This window comes from Xyrauchen texanus, chromosome 15 (assembly GCF_025860055.1).
Source record: "Xyrauchen texanus isolate HMW12.3.18 chromosome 15, RBS_HiC_50CHRs, whole genome shotgun sequence".
NCBI classification, from domain to species: Eukaryota; Metazoa; Chordata; class Actinopteri; order Cypriniformes; family Catostomidae; genus Xyrauchen; species Xyrauchen texanus.
The window spans coordinates 33,012,556-33,030,869 of record NC_068290.1 but is presented as its reverse complement, the minus strand read 5'-3'; the positions used below and the strand labels follow the sequence as shown (position 1 = coordinate 33,030,869).

General features: G+C 41.2%; 1 protein-coding gene across 5 annotated transcripts in view; it reads left to right on the top strand.

Moving 5' to 3' along the window:
- The first annotated feature begins 535 nt into the window (after positions 1–535).
- Positions 536–18,314, top strand: part of cobl (cordon-bleu WH2 repeat protein) — a 132,748-nt gene continuing 114,969 nt past the window's right edge. For 4 of the 5 annotated variants that reach the window (XM_052143766.1, XM_052143764.1, XM_052143763.1 and 1 more), the window contains exons 1-2: positions 536–653; positions 982–1,116. In XM_052143766.1, coding sequence (XP_051999726.1) covers positions 1,079–1,116 — 38 coding nt within the window. In that variant the 5' untranslated portion in view covers positions 536–653; positions 982–1,078. The remainder of the gene's footprint in view (positions 654–981; positions 1,117–18,314) is intronic. The other variant, XM_052143765.1, reaches the window with a different exon arrangement.

The following is an 18,314-nucleotide window of genomic DNA, read 5'->3' as shown; positions in this document are numbered from 1 at the left end:
TTAAGAAAAGGAGGGACGAGCCGAAATGTATTTTTGTGCTATTCAAATTCATGCCACAAAATGCTGTCGATAGAGTTCATCTGGCATTGAAACAGGAATATTCATCAGTTTGACAAGGTTTTGACCAACCGAAATGGACAAAAGGCGGGACTTAATGTGAGTAGCCAATGAGACAGACGTTTTTTTTTTTATAAACTATAGAAAGCTGGAAGTAAACAAACACTATTTGAATGGAATTGTACGGTCGCAGCAGCTTATATTAACGGTTACCATTGTAAAACCTTGTATAATCAACAGCAGTTTCACACTGATTTTACTCGAATCCTAGTGTTAATAAGGTAAAATTAATATTCTTTCAAACAGAATAAAGACGATTGTAGTTAAGAACTTATGTCTTTATAGTTAAGGTAGAGTGGAGTATTCGCTAAATAAAACTTTTTTGAAGTCGTGAAGTCATTTATTGCAGTATCACGGTATCAGTAAGGTTTACTGTCACGCACGCGCTTCCCGCGATTTGTCCTCTAGGCGCGTTCACTGCCGTTGAGCGCGTGCTCGGGCAGACGCGGGAGCGACTCTGGAAGGATTAGAACAGAATTCACATGCACAACACTTCTGCCGCTGTACAATATATGTTTACGTGCAGCGGAATCCACGTACGTATGTTCAGAATGTTATATTATGGCAAGATTTCGGTTAGTTTTCCTTTTGCTAGGACTTCGCAACTTGGCTATATGTTAATAGTTGCGATAACCGTATGTATTTAGCGGTCTTCGGCGTGACAAGTGAAGTATTTGAATGGGGTTTATTTGTTGTTTGCATTTTGTGAGAACGAAAATATGAACATTAAACACTTGTTAGACCGAGGTGAATGGACAAGTCATTCTGGATAAGTGACTGTATGTGACACCTTGTAAGGTCAGCCGTGTTGAGAAAAGTTCTTGTGTCGTTCTGCTAAAGTGCTTTCATGCTTTTTCTTTAAAGGTGGCAAATACATGAATTGTTTTTGAATTGCAACCCATTGTCCCCCCCTGGACACGAGAGTGACGCGTTGGAATAAAGCGGATTTAGTTTATGACAGATGAATTTGCGAGACGCTGCTGTCAGACCTCCTGTAGGGTGAGTGTACAAAGCTCTTACTATATTTGATTTGAGTATTATATGTTCTGAAACCACCCAGTGCAATAACTAGTTAGAGTGCATTTAAGTGTGCCCATTTTATATCAACACTTTGACATGGTCAACATCTTTCGTACTATCTTGACCATCTAGTTTGTATTCGTTTAAGCCACACACAGTCACTGGTTGAACTCTTACTATTCAGTGTGGATCCAAGCACAGTGCTGTGTTGGGATGATATCATAGATGACATAATAAACCATCTGATGACTTGCAGTGTTTTTGACCATATGCGCTATAAATAAGCATCCCTAATTATGTTCTGTATTAATAATAATAACAGCCCTAAACAAAGACTTGGCATGACATTTGATTAAAGCTATAGTCTAACAGCCACATGAGGGGAGAGTAACCAGGAAATGAAAAACAAACAACTGCTTATTCACCCGCCAGTGATGCTTTTGTGTTACATTCTCACACCTTTTTTCCATCTCTATTCTTGAATCAATAGCTCATTATTCCATTTAAATGAGCAACTTGTTTGCTTAACATTTCTATGTATATTAAAATTTAAATACCTTGAACTAAAATGTACCCAATTTTGTATTATTCAACTCAAGCCTTGTGAGGACTGTTGCATAAACACAGGTGTGATGAACTTGAATGGTATTGCATTCTCACAGAAACTTCTAGTGGTGGTAAAGTATCTCATCGGCCATTTAAATGTTAGTCAGTGGCCCCTCTCTGACAGCACAACAGTCTGCTTTGTGGATCGTACTCACAATCCCACTTTGCTTTTATGTAATCAGACCCCATTACATAGTGAAAGCAGTAGATGATTGTAGTTATTTAAAGCCTGAACAGTTGTTGAGCATTCCCACCACTATCTTCATTTCATTTCTATAGCAGTGCTGTTTTAAGATACCCAATCTGGTATTTGTTGCATTGTTGGCATTTTGGATATTAGGCAATGCAATATGTCCATTGAAGATAACTTTTTAATGTAGAGTTTGAATAATAATAAAAAATTCAGTCTCTTTACTGACAGTCTGTCTTGTAGAGCTCAACTTTTTGCTCAGATTTAGATGCACATTGGTCTTAAGCCCAAATATGTGACTGTGGTTACAATTTCTTCGAGAAATGTGTTTTAAACCAAATGTGACTAAATGTTGAATATTTCATGTTTCTAGCTCTAAGCATGACAGATTAATTCAAACATCATATTTAGATGTATAACTTTGACACATATTTGACAATATAGTCAAATAGATTCAAAACTCTTTAAGAACTTTGTAATTTCAGAGAGGTGAAAGGCCTTCACCAGATGTCAAAACACACTGGCTGTTCTCTAATTATTAACTTGCATATCACGTTGCCTTTTCCAAGCTTTAGTGGTACATTGGTTTTTATTAGTGTATTTTCAAGGACATTTCATTGTTAATCTTAGCACAAGAACCAAGTGTCCTGGAATGCTTTGTAATTAATCAGAACACTGGAAGAACATTTTCTAAACTATGACTATCATCCTTGACATTCTAGTATGCTTTTTTTAATTACAGGTGTTGAGGTGGAGCTCTGAACAGGTCTCTGGCTTGGGGGGGGGGGGGGGACGCCAGTTGGCGCTGTCGTGCGTGGGGTTAATGCGCACACTTTTCTTGTTTTCTGTTTGTTTGGTTCTGAGAGAAGTTCAGGGTTTGATTGTTGCTCTAATGTTGGAATGTGGTCTTTATAATTTTGTTTTTGACACGCAATCTGTTTTTTATCATATGTCAAAATGTCAAATGTTAATATGAGTATATTGGCTCTCTCCACGTGGAATGTGAATGGGTTGGGGCACCCCATAAGCAGTAAGATTATTTCTCTTTTTAAGCACAAGAAATATAATATTGTGTTTCTTCAGGAAACACATCTGTCCCTACAGGGAAATTTGGGATGATATGGGGTGGACATGTTTTCTTTAGTGCTGACTCAAGTAAGAGCAGGGGAGCCATTACACTAAGTACACATCTACAATTCAAATGTCTCAAACAGATTAAAGATAAATTAGGAAGAGTCAGTATTTTTTTTTGAGGAAATTCAGGGGAAAAGTGTTATTTTGACTAATATTTACACACCTAACTTGGAAGATCAGGGCTTTTTATAGATCTTGAAAGGATGTTGCAAGCCGCTGGCACCCCTCTTGATATAATATTGGGTGGAGATTTTAATCTTTTGATGGTTTCAGTCCTTGATCATATTGAAGCAAAAACATTAATGACCTACATACAGTGCTGTCATTCAGTACAACCAGTAGGTCATTCGGTATAACCAAAATTTCGGTTTAACCGAATGACAAAATCTTCACTCAGTGCTAACAGGCTGATATCTAGCTATCTAGCTAGTTAGTTATCTAGCAAAAGGACAATCAAACATTTTATATTTAGTACAATTTTTTTAAATATTAAAACATTATCCATGTTTTATAGCGGTTGTACCGAATGACCTGATATTTCGGGACATGCGTATGAGCAAGTGAAAACATGAATTTTTATAATAGTTAAGAGAGAGTGAGTTACTTTGCTTCACAACCGTGTGGTCATTTGCAGGTGTCTGAATGATGTCACATCCTGTCACATGATATTGAACACATGACTTGATCCAAAATGGTGCCTTTATATTGGTTTCTCGGAATGACATCAATGCCAACATTGCCAATGACATTGTTTCTCATAACAAAGCAACGACTTCTACACATAATTTGAATACCATTTTGCACAATGTTGATATATGATGTTATAAAATCATGCCAGAATAAAAATTATATAAATTTATTACATTTTAAGATATTTTAATCACAAATGAAATGGCTGTATTGGCCTTCGGACGGTTAAACCGAATGACATTTTGACACTTCAAAATCTTTAAAATACCTTTATATGTAGTAAAGTATAATTAAAATCTTTTGGATTCAATAAAAGAGATCAAGTTGTACTTCCTTACATACTTTGGATGTCATATCTTTGTTTTTTATTATTATTAAGGCCTTTGGACAAAAAAAATGACCCGTCACGTCATTGACCCAATTTCATTTAAACGATTCGATTATAAAACGATTCTCGATGAATCACGATGCATTTTGTCCTTCAATATCTTTCTTTTTTCAGTTTTTTTTTTCCTTTCATCTTTTTATTTAACAGCTGTTTTAAAAATCAGAACGAGTCACATTGAGCTCTGAACAAAACATGGAACCCACAAGATTAAATAAATGGCTCTATAGTTTAAGAGTATCTCTGTTTTCAGTTTCTTTCTTTAGAACCATATAAAATAATCTCTTAAAAGCACAAAAAAAAATATTGGTTCTCCATCAAATCACACTGAATACTATTACTTCAACTGATTATATTGTTATTTTTATTTAAGCATTTAAAAATTTTAGGGGGAAGAAATAAATAATTAAACGAAAAACATCACCAACATCTCCCGAACCGCTGCCTCAGTGCACAGAACATCTCAGGAAGCCCGCCATCCCTTTCCAATGACGTCATCAATTCATCTCAACTTCTGCCAACAACAAACCCATGGGGAGTAAACAACCAGCAAAACTTATCTTCATCCATATCTCATACATTGAAGAGATCTCTCTCAATCGGATTGCACTACCCGGCGCGGAAGGAGCGCGCTCCACGACAAGTCTGTCAAAATCATCAGAGTCATTTTCATATCCATCAAATGCATTCAGATTTAGTCATGGATCGAAGCCTTCCGTTGCCATGCTGCCTGTTCATCATAACGCATCCGCATCGATATCAAAAGCCAGTATTTCATGTTAACCGCGCATTCACTCTCATAGTTATGGCAGGCAATCGCGCAATCTCATGAGGGCAACTCGGTCAAGGTTCATTCACATGCCATTCACCATGCGCATGCCCGAGCATTCCCCATCGGGGAATTAAGATAATAATTCAAGGATATCTTCATGTACAGTCAGTGTTTATTGTACGGGGTCCCATTACTCCATTCAGTTTCGCCTTCGCCCAAATCACGTAATGGGTGCTTTCCAATACAATTTATCATCCCTATGCCCTACTTACTAGGAAAGACCAAGCCCATGATGTGGGCATTCCGAGGGAGCATGGCATCACAGTTTAACCCGTCGATGTGCAACCCCCCCCTTTTTTCAGTACAAACTATGAAAATGACATACCTGAACTTAAATGGTTGTATTTACTGGACCCTTTAGAGTATGGACACAATTGTAGTATCATTTGAAAGAAGACACTTTGCTTTATTTTCCAAGATTCAGAATTAATATATGTTGTTATTTTTTAAAGTTGGAGAACTATGAATTTATAGTAATGGAAATATTTTGTCCTGAACATGTTTTTATATAAACAAATTGCTGTTTCTGGAGGATTGATATCATGCAACAGAGATCCGGATATCAACGTTGAACCCTCAGACCTTTGAAAAGATGTATAATTGGTTCACATTAATTACATATATAGATGGTAAATTATATATAAAAATGTAAGCAGAGTGACGTCACTCCCGAGTGTGAACAAATGCGTATCAACAGGTTAATATAGCTTTCACCAAAGCCTTGTGTAAGGGTCCTTGGTGAAATAAACTTATTTCGTTCAGCACAACATTTCGAGTGATGTTCACAGAGCCTCCAAGGATGCATTAATGCCGATCCATAAAACGCAGCATTTTCTTACTCTATACTTACTTCATGACAACGCACCTCTGACACCGGGGATCTTCAAGCACTCAGGGCTTTATCTATGTTACAGATTTCAAAGCCCAGAGTCTAACAGTCACGTCAGACCAACTACATTTTTAAGCATCAAAGCATCTTGATATGAGCTGTTCCCTTTTAATGCGCATGGTCAGGGACGTTACATTTTAGTAGCAGGTAAGTAGGTCTGTCAATCACTGGATAAATCCTGTTCCGAGTCAAGCTCATTAATATAATCTGTTACCATTAAAGGAGACCTAATAAGTCCCAGACGTCTCCAGCGTCTGCAAAGTCTCAGCTCAAAATACCCCACGGATCATTTACTATGCCATGCTATAAATGTATCTTTAGGGTGGAATCAAAACACGCTGATTTTGTGCATGTCTCTTTAAATGCAAACGAGCTGCCGCTACCCACTCCCTTTCCGGAAGAGGTCCGTGCCTTTTCAGCCCCTGCTTAAGACACTACAGCAGCAAAAAAATCAGAACTAATATGATTGACAGCATAAATACCCGAGATCAGCCATATACGTATGAATATATATGTATATCCAGTCTCCACGAATGCAGTCAGAGACCATGGTAACCTTAGTGCATTAGCCGTGGAATCAGCTATCAAGCACATTCGGAAAGGAGATTTGCTAATATTCACAAAATATAAAGCGCGATACTTGCATATTCAGGACGTAAAGCTGGGACTCGAACAGTTGGTACTGATCCATGCTTGATAATCACAGTTTGAAGATCCAGATTTATATTGACACACATTCACAAAGCAATCCATTGTAAAATGATTTGCACAAACATACACACATTTTGTATGTTTTGGGTCACATTTCCTTCAAAAACAAAACTGTCCACTGCGGCTCTGATGCAGGGAGTACATGAGACTCCCATGTTCACTTTTACAGCCAACAACACTCTATTTGCTCCAAAAAAGGGGCCACATCTCTCGAATTTCTAGGCATCAATCTTCATTCTCTAAACATGCAAGCTTCCTGCCTAAAGAAATACAACAGGATCAGGTCTATTTACACGTCATTCTCTGGTCAGTTTGGGCCTCATAAGCAATCTCCAGTCCCTACCAGGCCACCTCGATTTTGCCATGCTTATCATTCCTCAAGGCCACTCCTTCGTTTCCCGCCTCCCCACTCTAGCTCATTCCGTAGACAACCTCTCCTACCTATCAATCGATGATGGCTGCCACAAATCTCCGGATGACATGTGCCTATTCATGGATGCGGCTCCCTCCACAGGACTCAGGGGTTACTTTCTAGGATCATGGTTCACAGGAAAATGGACAGAATTATACTTTTTCAATATAGCTTCCTACGCTCCATCTGCTCTCTTCGAATCCCATCGTTAGGTAATTTAATGTATTTAACAAATTTTCTTGATCTGCAATCCCTGTCTCAATGTGGCTCAGCTGAGGGAAGAAAGATATGACACAGAGACTCAAGCTATCAAATCCTTCCACGTTTATTCATATAGCACTTCATTATATGGTCCAGCAAAACAACATTCCACTATACCCTCCAATGAAATGGTTCTTTACCCTATATGGGGTAACATATATGTTTGAGTACAGGAATGGGATATACATTCCCAGAGCAGCTGCATTTCATGATGCTACAGCAAGCTACATCAACAAGAGAATTTTAAAAGAGGCCTTTATATTCCACACCCACCGTCACGGCCAGCGTCATATGGGTTTCCTTCAGACACGCAAACGCATCGTAGTTATGCGTCAATTCCGCAGTCGTCACTATAAATCAATGAAGGCTGGTCCCCCTCGAACCATCATGTTCCTTATGAGACGTCTGACATGGCAGAGCATTTCCTGCAACTTCATTATCCCAGCCAGACACATCCCTGTGTTTTCAATATAATCTCTGTCTCCCTCCCTCGTTTAGCAGAAGTTCCACAGACCAGCTCCTACCGGCACCCTTCGAGGTATACTGGAATCCACAATGAAGATGCTTGGCTGCCGTTCTCCCCAATCGTACCCGAAATGGTCAACCTAACCCAAAACATCAAACAAGCTCAACTCTCCATCAGCCATAAGCTCATGCATATCTGGTGGTGGTTGGTGGCTCTCTCCCAGAACATCCGATTCAACTCAAGCACGCCCACTGTTCGCAAGGATAGCGCATAACTATGTCTACCCCCCTTGCCAGGGCTTCCATAATCTCAACATTGTTCCTTTGCATGGGTATTGCACAAGCCAGCCGCTGGAAAGGTGGCACCATAATGGGATATCCTTCAACAGGGTATTGCACGACAACATCGCCATCGTATGGCTTTACGCACGTTGCCCACATCTCAGCAAAGATGCCAATCAACTCTTCCCTCGTTGGAGGGTTCTCATAATCAAATGGTGTATCTTTCAACGAAGGGACCGCACGCAATGTCGCCATTATCACATGGCTTTACACACGTTGTCCACCTTTGGCAAAGATACCTCAAACATCTCTTCCCTCGTCGGAGGATTTTCATATCAAATGTCATCTTTCAAGGAAGGGACTGCACTCAACGTCGCCATTATCATATGGCTTACACACGTTGCCCACCTTCGGCAAAGATATCTCAAACTACTCTTCCCTCGTCAGAGGGTTTTTATATCAAATGTCTTTCAGCAAAGGGATTTCAAGCAACGTCGCCATTATCGTATGGCTTTACGCACGTCGCCCACCTTTCAGCAAAGATACCCAAACAATTCTTCCCTTGTCGGAGGGTTTTCATATCAAATGTCTTTCAACGAAGGGACTGCACGCAACGTCGCCATTATCGTATGGCTTTACGCACGTTGCCCACCTTCGGCAAAGATACCTCAAACAACTCTTCCCTCATCGGAGGGTTTTCCTATCAGATGTCTTTCAACGAAGGGACTGAACGCAACATTGCCATTATCGTATGGCTTTACACACGTTGTCCACCTTCGGCAAAGATACCTCAAACAACTCTTCCCTCGTCGGAGGGTTTTCATATCAAATGTTGTCTTTCAACAAAGATACTGCACAGCAACGCCAGCCTAACATAGGGCCGCATATCACGCTGCTCGCCTTAGGCAGATCCTGCACAACTAGGGGCCTCGACGGAGAGCCCAAAATCACACCCCAAAAAAAACTATTGCAAAGGCTTCACACAACCATACCAGAGAGAGCGCAAATTTCATGTCAATTCTGATGCTCACATCTCTTATTTTCTCCTTCTCCAGAATGAACGCCTAACACAAGACCTGGTTTGTACCAAACTGGATCATCTCTTTTGGGGGTAGTATACTACTTTCTCTCTTTTTGGGGGTAGGCTCCTCGCCCCTGCCTCCTATCTCTGGCAGGACATGATGGTTCCAGGTACAACTCCCTCGGACCGCCGGACGGAGCCTACGCCAAAGAGTGAGACATTACTTTATGTTTTACTTTTATCAAATAAATGGCATCTTAAACTTCACTCAAGCCTGCGTGTCTTCCTGATAGAAGTGCAACTATCAGCGCAAGCTCGTCTTTCGTGTTGTTTGTTGGCTTCTTATCACGAATAATCTCTCCTGTTGCTATGTGCGTGGGTTTGTGAAAGAATGTCGGGATTGTAGTTTCATTCGGGCACAAATGGTCATGTGTTTTATACAGCTGGTATGTAAACAGTCATGTTTATGCACTTGACTTTAGTGTATGCACTTAACTCTGCGTCTTTGTTTCTATATCTGTCTTTGGCGCACAACACTGCTCTGTTGCGATTTAAACTGAACTCAGTATCGATTCTGTTTCTTTAGAGAATCGATTCAGAATCGTTTGAGTATGAATCGCGATGCATCGCTGAAATTTGTTTTCCAACAGCACTACAAGAAATGTTAAAGGCTGAAATCAATGTTTATATGGAGACCAACTTGTTCTCAGTATGGATTGGGAGGCACTTAAGGCAGTTCTTAGGAGCTGGATCATACAGTATACCTCATTAACTAAAAAATCCAAAATCCAAACTCATAGAGTTGGAAGGGAATATGAAAAGTGCTGAGGCAGAGCTGAATGCTGAATGTCGTCTGATAGCCTCAGAGAATTCACCCATTTGAAATACAGATATAGCACTATTTTGTCGCAGAAGGTGGAGTTTTGGCTATTCAGGGCAAAACAGTCATATTTTGTGTCAGGGGATAAGGCATTGAAACACGGTTCAAAAGGAAAATGAGGAGACTGGAACCGGCTGAATGGGAAAAATAATATTTAATGAAACAAAAAAACACACAACACAAACGTACTCATGGCAGCTACGTGTGGCTCTCTGCGCTGCACTTATCCTTCTCCTCATTTGTAATGAATTTAGTGGCCAAATAAGGCTCATTAAAATTATTGCGATGTTCATGATGTTGCTTAATTTTCTATTTTCAGCAAAATAATCGTGATTTATATTATGAATATTTGATATATCGCCCAGCACTTGTACCCTGACATGGATCCCGTTCTGCTGAATTACTGACAAGTGTCATCTCCCATCAGATATTTTTGTATCAGTTCAAGTGTGTTTACATTCTCCTGGGACATGACTGATTGCTTGTGTCAGCAGCATCACAGACCTGCATTTGAAACCAGGAAGTAATCGCATTCACGAGAGTGATTCGGATTTGAACTCCACTGACGGTTAGGTTTAGGGGGTAGAGGTTATACAACATGTACTCTTCACTGTAGGGCTGGGCGATAAACTATATACATTTTTTATCGGGATACAACTGTATGATATCGATGATAAGCTTTTGAGTAATTTTCTATATTTAGCCTGTGTTCTACATCTAGACATGCGTGTTGCTAAAAACACTAGCAGTTTGGCTTTCTTATCGTATGTTTCCATTGGCGCGTAGTGAGTGAATGCTTTCAATTCCTTCCTATGGAAGCCAAGCTTCAAGCTTGTGAGGTTGATTTGTAAAATTGACAACAGCATGGGGCAATCGGTTCCCTAGCATTGGGTGTGGCTTTGTGCGGATTTCTTCCACGTCAGTTCGCAGTGAATGTATGAAGTCCCCCTCTCCCGCAGACCGGCACATGACCACACCCCCCATGCCACAACCTGAATGAGAAAACTGGCTGTAAATAAGACAGAATGCTGACTATGCTGAGTGTGCAACATATCATGACACACTTTGGAATGCAGTGATGCACAAAGTCAAGACATTGAACTTTTAAGTATATTTCCACTAAGGTTCACCTAGACCCAAACCTAACATTGTCTCAGCCTTAGACAGCATTGCCACGGACCACCCAAAGTCCATTCACTGACCGCATGGTGTAGGCCTATATTGCATACAAAAATGGCAAGGTCCAATCTGGGTTGCATTTCCCAAAAGCATTGTTGGCCAACTATGGTCGCATGTTCCACATATAAATAGTTCAACGATTTGGTGTTTCCCAAAACCAGAGTTCAAATGAACTTTTGCAAACAGCATTTCAAAGTTGTGTGGTTGGAACTACAGTTCTATCAGAAAGTCTTCATATCATTGGAATTAATATGAATGAAAGAACTTACATCAATTGGCATAAGCCCCATCCTATGGTTCAGCGCTCAGATGCTTCTTGAACCATCGGATCCTGCCAGAGGAAATGGCGGCAGGGGAGCATAGCATACCCCAAAGGAATGGGAATATGTTTTTGAACCTTTACCCCGAAAGAAAATCAAACAATTTGATAAGACTCATGAAAGCAACTTGGTCTCCGGAAGATGAGAGACGAATCTGAAAGAAGAAATAAATATGAATGGTGAAACATGGCCTGTGTATAATTGTACGGCATGCTACTTTTGTGCCATACCCTGCAGGAGGGTAGGCTGCTTATGAGAATTGTTGAGCCCTTGCAAATGGGTGAGCATTGTTTGTGCAATGTCTTTGCAAGTGGTAGACAATGCTGATTGCCCCTTCGACAGTGGCGAATGTTGTTGTGCAATATCCTTTGTTGAAGGATATACAATGTTTTCTTTTGAGCCCTTCGAAAAGGGCAAACATATAAAGGTAAATCTGAACAATGTGGCATGAGCCCTACGATAAGGGCAACATTGTTGCACACAACCCATTGCTGAAGATGATTAATGTTTGATATGATCCCTCCAATGAGGGCGGCCATTGTTTGTGCAATATCTTTGCCAAAGGATGAAGAATGTAATGTGAGGGCCCTATGATAAGGGCGATGTTGCTGTGCAGTAACCTTATCCTGCTACTAAATGTTACTGCCCTGACCATGAGCACATATGCAGAAAAAGGAGCAAAATATCAGAATTGCATTGATGACGTAAAATAAAATGTACTGTTGTTAAACTAACAGAGAATAATGAGGTGCTTGAGTTTTGACCGAGATGTATTTAATTAACTGTATGCAGAACTTTGAGTAATGAAGCTGGAATTAAAATGCTGATAAGGCCTAATTAGAAAGTTTCAGGTTCCTATCATTAATACAATTATTAATGGTTAACAGTGCAATTTATAATACAAATCTCTACACTGTAGATGCCAGAATGACTTTTGATGAATGGAACATGTAACATAACTTTAGTTAGGAATGGTACCCTTTGTTTTGATTTGATTATTCCTTGAATTGGCAACAAATGCATTGTGCTGTTAAAGAAATGTAGAAATATAATTAGCCTGCCACTAGATGTCAGAGGGCATGCAGCAACAGTGATAATTCTACTTTAAGGAAATTGTGGAATGTGAGAAAATAAAACACGATAGGAGTGCAAACGCAATGCAAGAAAATCATATTATGGATATAATCAGACTCTATACATTGGAGTACTTGTGCGTAAAGATGTTCATGAACTAGGAACCGGTTTCCCCAATAGGAGGATGCTCAAGTATGCAAGCAAAACTGTGAAATGTGCATCTGTCACATTACATACATAGCTTTTGAGTCTTCAGCAGCTTTTGTGCATTAAACAGCTTTCTGGAGTATGTGTGAATGGGCTTTTTTAATTAGTTAAGAAGTAGTGCAAAAAGATGACAGTTTCTAAAAATGCCAAATGTAAACATAACATACTATGAGATAGTGTTCAGTTATTGAGGTAGCAGCCAGGTATAGTGACAATAATATATAATAATAACTCAGGACGTGTGTGTGTGTGTGTGTGTGTGTGTGTGTGTGTGTGTGTGTGTGTGTGTGTGTGTGTGTGTGAGTGTGTCAGTCCAGTCTCTGAGTATTGAGGAGTCTGATGGCTTGTGGAAAGAAGCTGTTACACAGTCTGGCCATGAGGGCCCAAATGCTTCGGTACCTCTTGCCAGATGGCAGGAGGGTGAAGAGTTTGTGTGAGGGGTGTGTGGGGTCATCCACAATGCTGGTTGCTTTGCGGATGCAGTGTTTTTTGTAAATGTCTTTGATGGAGGGAAGAGATACCCTGATGATCTTCTCAGCTGTCCTCACTATCCTCTGCAGGGCTTTGTGGTCTGAAATGGTGCAAGTCCCAAACCAGGCAGTGATGCAGCTGCTTAGGATGCTCTCAATAGTCTCTCTATAGAATGTAGTGAGGATGGGGGGTGGGAGATGTGCTTTCCTCAGCCCTCGAAGAAAGTAGAAACGCTGCTGGGCTTTCTTGGTAATAGAGCTGGTGTTGAGGGACCAGGTGAGGTTCTCCGGCAGGTGAACACCAAGGAATTTGGTGCTCTTGACGATCTCCACAGAGGAGCCATCGATGTTCAGTGGAGAGTGGTCCCTCTGTGCTCTCCTAAAGTCAACAACCATCTCTTTTGTTTTGACCACATTCAGAGACAGTTGTTGGCTCTACACCAGTCTGTTAGCCGCTGCACCTCCTCTCTGTATGCTGACTAATCGTTCTTGCTGATGAGACCCACCACGGTCGTGTCATCGCAAACTTAATGATGTGGTTCGAGCTTTGCACTGCTGCACAGTCGTGAGTCACAGAGTGAACAGAAGTGGACTGAGCACACAGCCTATGGGGGCCCCAGTGCTCAGTATGGTGGTGGTGGAGATGCTGTTACCGATCCGGTCTGACTTTATCTAGGTGGGTGAGGGCCAGATGGAGGGTGGATGCGATGGCGTCGTCTGTTGAACGGTTTGGACGATACGCAAACTGCAGTAGATCTGGGGGGGGGGCAGCTGGGTCTTAATGTGCCTCATGACGAGCCTCTTGAAGCACCTCATGATGATGGGTGTGAGTGCGACGGGACGGTAGTCACTGAGGCAGGACACTGAAGACTTCTTTGGCATGGGGACGATGTTGGTGGCTTTGAAGTACGTTGGAACGACGGCACTGCTCAAAGAGATGTTGAAGATGTCGGTAAAATCATCTGCCAGCTGGTCTGCACATACTCTGAGCACTGTTGTCTGGTCCAGCAGCCTTCCGTGGGTTGACTCTACGTAGAGTTTTCCTCACATCAGCCGTGGTAAGACAGAGCACCTGATTGTTGGGAGGAGGGGTGGTCTTCCTCGCTACCACGTTGTTCTTTGCTTCAAACCTAGTGTAGAAGTCGTTCAGCACATCTGGAGGGAGGCATCTTTGTCACAGGCAATTGATGTTGTCCTGTATTTGATGATGTCCTTGATGCCCTGCCACATGCGCCTCGTGTCGCTGCTGTCTTGGAAGTGACTGTGGATTCTCAGGGCGTGTGCACACTTTGCCTCTCTGATGGCCCGGGACAGTTTGGCCCTCGCTGTTCTTAGGGCAGCCTTGTCGCCTGCTCTGAAGGCAGAGTCTCGGGTCCTCTGCAGCGCACGCACCTCCGCAGTCATCCACGGCTTCTGGTTGGAGCGTGTGGTGATGGTCTTGGAGAAGGTGACATCATCAATGCACTTGCTGATGTAGCTGGTCGCTGAAGTTGGTAGAGTCGCCATATGTTGCAGCCTTCCTGAACACGTGCCAGTCGGTTCACTCAAAACAGTCCCGAAGAGCAGAGATGGCTCGTGCTGGCCAGGTTTTCACCTGCTTCTGGAGCGATTTTGTGCGTCTGACGAGCGGTCTGTATGCTGGAATTTGCATAACAGAGATGTGTTCTGAGTAGCCGAGGTGGGGGCGGGGCTCTGCCCGGTACGTGCCTGGGATGTTTGTGTAAACAAGATCAAGCTGTTCGCCCCTCTCTTTGCAAAGTCGCATACTGATGGAATTTAGGGAGCACCGTCTTGAGATTTGCATGGTTGAAATCTCCGGCGACAACATACAGTCCATCAGGGTGAGCATTCTGCAGTTCGCTCATAGCCCCTTACAGTTCGCGTTAGCGCTGGGGAATGTAAACTACTGTTATAATAACAGCGGTGAATTCCTGTGGTAAATAAAAAGGTCTGCATCTAACAGTCACAAGCTCCACCAGCGATGAGCAGTAACTAGAGACTAGCATAGAGTTATTGCACCATTCCGTGTTGATGTAAACACACAAGCCACCACCGCGAGTCTTACCACACAGAGCTACATTTCTGTGGGCACAAAACGAGGCGAGCCCATCTAGCTGAATGGCGGCGTCCAGAACTCTGTCGCTGAGCCACGTCTCCATGAAAACAAAGACGCAGCAGTCTCTAAGCTCACGCTGTGTAGTCTGCTGAAGTTGGATGTAGTCCAGTTTGTTGTCCAGGGAGCAAACATTTGAGAGCAGGATAGATGGGAGAGCTGGCCGGCTAAGGTTTGTTTTTAGCCTAGCATGGATTCCTTTTGCCGCGCTTTCTCTTTCTCACACACTGCTTACGACGTCCCCTCTCCTGGGCACCGGCATCAGGCGACGCCTAGGACTGGAGGCCTGGTCTCCGCAGCAAGCCGAGTTCGTGTATCAACTCCTGCAGATCATCATGCAGCTTGGTTGTTGCATGAATCTTGTATTTTAACAGTGTCTGGCGATGGTAGACATGAACACTGGTTGCTTCGATGTCCATGTGCCTTAAAAGTCAGGCTAAGTGACAAAAATAGCACCATTTTGGATCCAGAGTGGCCGCTGCATGCTACTGTGCCGCCATCTTATGCATCACATACGTAAAGGTATGTGCAATATACTATGGTTTTGGAAAACAATCGTGACTAGCTAGTTAATTTATCTAATGATACATCGTACCATGGTGGTTAAGCGATGAGTTACGTAAAGGCATCCCTGCCTGATTGGCTTCAGACAGCTTTCGGGAGTCAGGCTCTTAATCAGTCTGCCTGGTTGACCACTACATGTGAGTGTTTTTGAATAAGAACTAGTCACTGGAATTGCCAAAGTTCCTGTCTTTGTATGAGGCATTTTGTATCAAAGACAATTCTGTTTTATTTTGAGTTATGTGAAATTATCAATACTTATGATCTTTTTTTTATGGATAGAAATTCTCATAACAAAATCGATACACGTCAGATAAACCTGCCCCTGAGTGGCATGTAAATATAATACACTTGGCTGTTTGCCTGTAAATCAGACGGTCTCTTCGTGTCTAAATAGGCAGTTCTTGGCCAGAATAAGATGCAACGTACCCTAGACTTCAAGCCAATGGTGAAAATGCTGGCTATACAAGACCAGATTCCATGAGATCTCAACATTCACTGTTGAACTTCAGAGTCTAAAGTGCTTCCATGGACACCCTTAGCATAAACCTAATCTGTATGCGTCAGTGCACAGCAGCTCATATTTCTTCTTCCCTGTGTCTGCCTATGTGTCACTGTTGCTTAAAATAGAGCCCAAAACCGATAATCCTATCCATCATCTGAATTGGATCACCACAACCTTTTTCTAACCACACCCACCACAATCATCTCTGGAGTTCAGAGACACACCTTGCATAAACTGTAAAACATAATTCAAAGATGTCTGATTCTCTGAAAAACAATGATTCACAAATGAGCATGTTCCATTGGTGAAAGATGAGAAGCAAGCTTTGCATATCATGGCAGCACATGGCCTCTTTTAATATTAGCTTTATAAATATATCAGCATTCTTGGCAAACAAATGAGTTGCAGTGATAAACAGCTTCATTAACTTCAACTGTGGTTGCCAGAACATTAATGTAAAATAATTTTGTTAAAACTTCAAGCATTTTAAAATGTATTTGGACAGCATTCCTTTTTTCTGTGATTCGGAGGGAATTGAGATGGGATTGAGAGTCACTGTATTTTTTTAGGAAGATGGAAATGCCTATAGTTTAAAAGTGGGCTTTATTGGAGGTAGGGATGAATAGAAATTTTGGTACCAATGCCATAAAATGCTATTTTTGGTTTTCAGCCAAAAGAGAAAAATGGAGGGAAATCTAGGCTGAACATTGGAACAAAAACGCAGTGTTTCCCCTATTTGCATTCAAGAGTGGTGCCACTATTATCTATTGACATTTCACATGGTTCATTAATATCCATTATGCAATGTAACACTTGCTAGCACCAGTAAGTTGCACGCTAATTCTGCGTGCAGTCAAATGGGACACCTGTATCAAGAGAAAGGGACCCCACCATATACATGCACATATTCACAGCTATGTCATCGTATAGCGGTCCATCAAAGGTTGTTTTCGAGTGCGTATACATATACAATACCTCTTCTAGCGCAAAGTCTTAGTCTAAGATTCTCTCAAAGTCAAAGTCTAACTATAGGGCTCCAGACTGCGACTAAATGTTTGCGTCTTGCAATAATTTTTCCCCACTGGTGAGACTTATGTTTTTTTAGAGGTCACACCGGTGTGACAACAGAGTTTGCCAACTCTCATTGATGTGACGTGATGTGATGATGTGATGCATCTGTTTTCTGTTTTGTATGAGAAAAACAGAATGTATTTGCACTACCCGGATCAATTATCAGCAAGCTCAATGAACAGAGCAGCGCCAGTGCAGAGCAGTCTCACCCACACAATACAGATCATTATTTAAACAGCCCTGTGAGAACTAACGTGCGAGACGCGAAAAATCAATTTAGTTTGGATGTAGAAAAACTCTACAAGCAACACTGACCAGAACATAAATTGTAAGGCTGTAAATTCTACATTGGATTTACTATAGTAACACTGTGTTAACAATAGTATTTTTGCAGATGTGCAATGTGTTACATTCACACTACATATTTGTATATTATTCATATTATCCTATTAAATAATTAATTTCTGTTACAATCATGTCAGTTTCAAAAAGTTTATATTTTGTTTTAATAGTTTCTAAATGTATAGTTGTAACAAAAATGCCATAGTTTGTTTTGCTGAAGTTACCTAATATCATAGTAAGGAGACATTCTTGGTTTTTATCAGTGACTACCTGTGATCTAGTTACAAATATAACTTAAAACTATGGACACTAATGGAGGAACTATGGCAACTTGTCCAAGCAATCAGTTTTTCATCATTGTAAAATCTGTTCTAGAATATGCTCTTTGATTGTTGTAAAAAGTAACTGGCTTTGATTGCTTTCAGAAATTCAAAGAGATGACTGTACATAATCTCTTTTTTTTTATTTGCACGCAGCATATTTCAATTGAGCCCTATATAAATTAGGTAGGCCTATATATATTTGTTTTTACAGATGTTACTGTTGCATCAAGTCAAAATCAATGCTGTACAGTCTA